The following is a 3,751-nucleotide window of genomic DNA, read 5'->3' on the forward strand; positions in this document are numbered from 1 at the left end:
AAAAATTAACAGTCAACAACAGCAACAAAAAAGAGTTTGTGATAAAATGTTAAATTGTAGTTATTAATGTCCTTAGCTTTGATCTCATGTATAAACTAAAACTAAAACATATAAATATATATTGGCTGTCAAAAAAGGTCTCTTGAACTAACTTGCATTCTTTTTTTAATGAGCACTATTCCATTTATTTATTTATTATGCTTTTGTTTTTGAATATTTTTATTATCTTTAAGTAGCTGTACAAAGGAATTGCCATTCAACAAAGCAGTTTATGAATACAGTGCTTCTTGATCAATGTCATCTCTTTCAATATTCTTACCCACCCCTCCCAAACTTCCCCTTCCCTCACTTTTCTTAGGTTTTAGGTTATGTGTTGAATTTTTCCCCCCATTTAATAAAACACTAACTTCTTTTCTAGGGAGAACAGAGACAATGATTTACACTTGCCTTATTGCAACTGGAATGTTTTTAACCACGAAGGTAAGAAAGATGTTACTATCTCTGTTGAATTTTGTGGTTCTGAAACATTCCTTGCAGAAAGTTCTTAGATCATGGTGCTTAAGTGAAAAATCAGGATTTGTGCTGCCTTATTTAATATGCAGTTAGTAACTGGCCTGTGTCCTTGTTCTGAGCCAGGACTATGGTGAGAGCAATGAGGCACAAATTGAAGGGAATACCAAAATTCACAAAATCTAAGATATACAGTGGTTTTTGTTGTTGGTGGTGGTGGTCATGGGGCTTGAACTCTGGGCCTGGGCACTGACCCTGAGCTGAGCTCTTCAGCTCAAGGCAAGTGCTCTACCACTTGAGCCACAGTGCCACTTTCAGTTTTCTGGTAGTTCAGAGATAAGAGTTTCACTGACTTTACTGCCTGGAATGGCTTTGAACTGCAATCCTCACATCGCAGCCTCCTGAGTAGCTAGGATTACAGGTGTGAGCTACCAGCACCCGCATTTTTAAAGTACATGTTTATTATCCCTAAGTAGTTGTACAAAAGAGTTTTCAATCAACAAAGCAGTTTATGACCACAAAGCATCTTGATCAGTATCACCCTTTCACCATTATCCTCATCCTTCCCAACCCCCCTTTCTCTCAATTTACTTAATTTTGTAAGATATGCATTGAGTTTTTAACTGTATAATACAATACTTAAAAAATAGGAATCAAGGAAAAGGTGAGCATTGGTGACTCGCTGTAATCTTAGCTATTTGGGAGTCTGAGAAGAGGAGGGTTGTGGCTTGGACAAAATAGGTCATGAGACCAGTTCTCAAGTCACAGTGGGTACAGTGGTATGCACCTTTTTTCACTCCATGCTATGTGAGAAGTTGAGAATGAGAGGATCACATATCCAAGCCAGCCTGGGCAGAAAAATCCACAAGACTCCAGCTCCACAGAGGGAAGCCTGACATGATGGTGAAGACCTGTCATCTCATGATGATGGAGAAACCTGTAGTAGGCAGATTATGGCTCAGGTGCAGGCCTGAATGGAAAGCAAGCACTGATCCTAAACTTGACCAGCAAAAAGAAAGGGTTGAGAGCATGATTTAGCAGAATCATAGCAGCCTAGCAAGCATGAGAGTTCAAAACCCAGCATTAGAGTCCAATTTTTGTGTGTGTGTGTGTGTGTAGTGGGGTTTGAACTCAGGACTTCTGCTTGCTAGGCAGGGGCACTCTCACTGAGCCATATCTCCAGCTCCAGCCCTTTTCTACACTGGCTGTTTTGAGACAGGGTCTCACTAACCACTGGCCAAGTTCTTGGCCATGCTTATATTAGGCTTTCTGTCCTAGCTGAGACAACAGGTATGTGCCACTATGTCCTGCCACCATGCCTAGCTTCTTTTGAGTTAGGAGTCTAGAAGACATTTTTCTAAGGCTGGCCTCAAGCCATGATCCTCCAGTCTTTAGCCTTCTAAGCAGGAGGATTGCAGGTGTGGGCACTAGCATGTAGCAGATGTCCATAGGGGCAGAATGAAGGTAAAGCCAGTGAAGCAAAGTTATACAAAAGCAAAATAACCTTGGTTGGGTGTGGTAGTGCAGGCTGTGATCCCAACACTGAAGAGGCAGAGACAGGAAAGAATCAGGAGTAGAGTTCAGGCTGGTCTACACAAAAAGAAACCAAAACCCTCAGTAATCAGATGCTTTTTGTAACCTCCCCAATACTGTGACTTCTTCTTTCCTCAGCATAAGATCAAAGTTAGGCAAGTTTTCCAAAGGACTTTAAATATCCTTTGAATTGCTAAATCGATAAAAGTTACTGCTTTTCAACTCAGAACAAAGTTGGTCCTCTATTTTTTTTATTATCCCTGATAGCCAATTTCTGGGGGATGTGTGGCTTTGGGAAATTTCTGCAGAGCCACAGTGGGCAGCTGTACCTTGTAAAGTAGCACACAGTCTTATGACATGATCTTGCCAGGAAGTTTCCACCTGCAGGATATACCCCGAACCCAGCTCCACTGACTTCTGGGCCTACAGTCTAGAGAAGGCTTAGGTTTTGCACCATGTCCAGTTCTGTAGTCCCACCCTTCTGCTTTCCTAACTTGAGTGTCACAGGTTTGTTTCCCATGGTCCCTGGGGGTGGTGGGCAACACCATATCTGCCCACAGGCAGGGCTGATTGGACCAATACCTGGAGCAAGGGCCTGAGATAAGAAAAAAGAAAATGAGTGCTCTAGGACAATGCTTTCCAAACTGTAGCCAGTGAGTTATAAAATCAACTTACTAGATTGTGACCCACATTTTTAATAGGAATGAATGGAGCAGCATAGAAAATATGAAAAGGGAATTATTGGGTTTCTTTGGCTTGTTTTGTGGTGTGTATGTGTGTGTGTGTGTGTGTGTGTGTGTGTCCTAGGTTTAGTACTGTGGATCATAGTTCCAAAAACACGATGTCTGCCCAATGCTGCAGGCTGTGTTCCCCATGGCTGCTGTACTGCAGGTCACTTGGTTGTCTTTTGACTTTTCTTCTCATTTGTAACACGGAAGGTAAGAAGAAGTGTTACATCAGGTGATTTCTAATGGCATTCCAGCTCTGAAGTCCCATGTCTGTGAGCCTTAAACAAGACAAGTCCTTAACGTGGTTTTGTTTGTCTTGTTTTGAGTAGCTCTGCCCAAAGACTGCTGATGTGAAGGTAAACTGTGGTTGTATTTTCCCTTTTCTGTAGGAAACTATTGATCCCTCTGGAGAACAAAGATATACGACTTACACGAATGAATTTCAAAAGATTGCAATTCCATCACAAGTAAGTGTTCTCTTTTGAAAGGGGGTTTTTTGTTTGGTTTTGTTTTTGTGGGAAGTGGTTAGTGGCACCATTAATTTGGTTGCATTTGAAACCCTTCTCTAACACTCAGGTGGCAGCACTTGTGCCTTGTAGCAGTTTCCTGATCCCTTCCAACTCCCAAACCCTTGCCTCTGGGTTGGCTTCTCCCGAGAGAATCCCACTTTCCATTTGACATCTCTTCTCCCTAGCAGGAAGGCCAATGCCTAAGGTTTTCCTGGCTCCTGGAGATTCTCTCAAATTGACTGGCTGTTGATTTCTCTGGAAAGAGGAATTGATCTTTCACAAACTGCTGCTAAGACAATGAGCAACCCTCCTCCCCCCCCATCAAAGTTGTAAAGTTCATTTTCAACATACGACTTGTACGTCTCATTGTTGCAGTGGGTCCACCTGTATCCCTATTTAAACGATTTGTTTTTTCCCTTCCCCTCCACAAATTATAACAACATCAAATACAATGAAAGCAGGGGTTATACC

General features: G+C 42.0%; 1 protein-coding gene across 1 annotated transcript in view; it reads left to right on the forward strand.

Moving 5' to 3' along the window:
- Positions 1–3,751, forward strand: part of LOC106001366 (phosphatidylinositol 3,4,5-trisphosphate 3-phosphatase TPTE2-like) — a 41,021-nt gene that overhangs the window by 19,372 nt on the left and 17,898 nt on the right. Inside the window, exons 5-6 of the mRNA XM_013036470.1 lie at positions 419–480; positions 3,161–3,238. Of these exons, the coding sequence (XP_012891924.1) occupies positions 419–480; positions 3,161–3,238 (140 nt within the window). The remainder of the gene's footprint in view (positions 1–418; positions 481–3,160; positions 3,239–3,751) is intronic.

This window comes from Dipodomys ordii, unplaced genomic scaffold (genome assembly GCF_000151885.1).
Source record: "Dipodomys ordii isolate 6190 unplaced genomic scaffold, Dord_2.0 Scaffold289, whole genome shotgun sequence".
NCBI lineage: Eukaryota > Metazoa > Chordata > Mammalia > Rodentia > Heteromyidae > Dipodomys > Dipodomys ordii.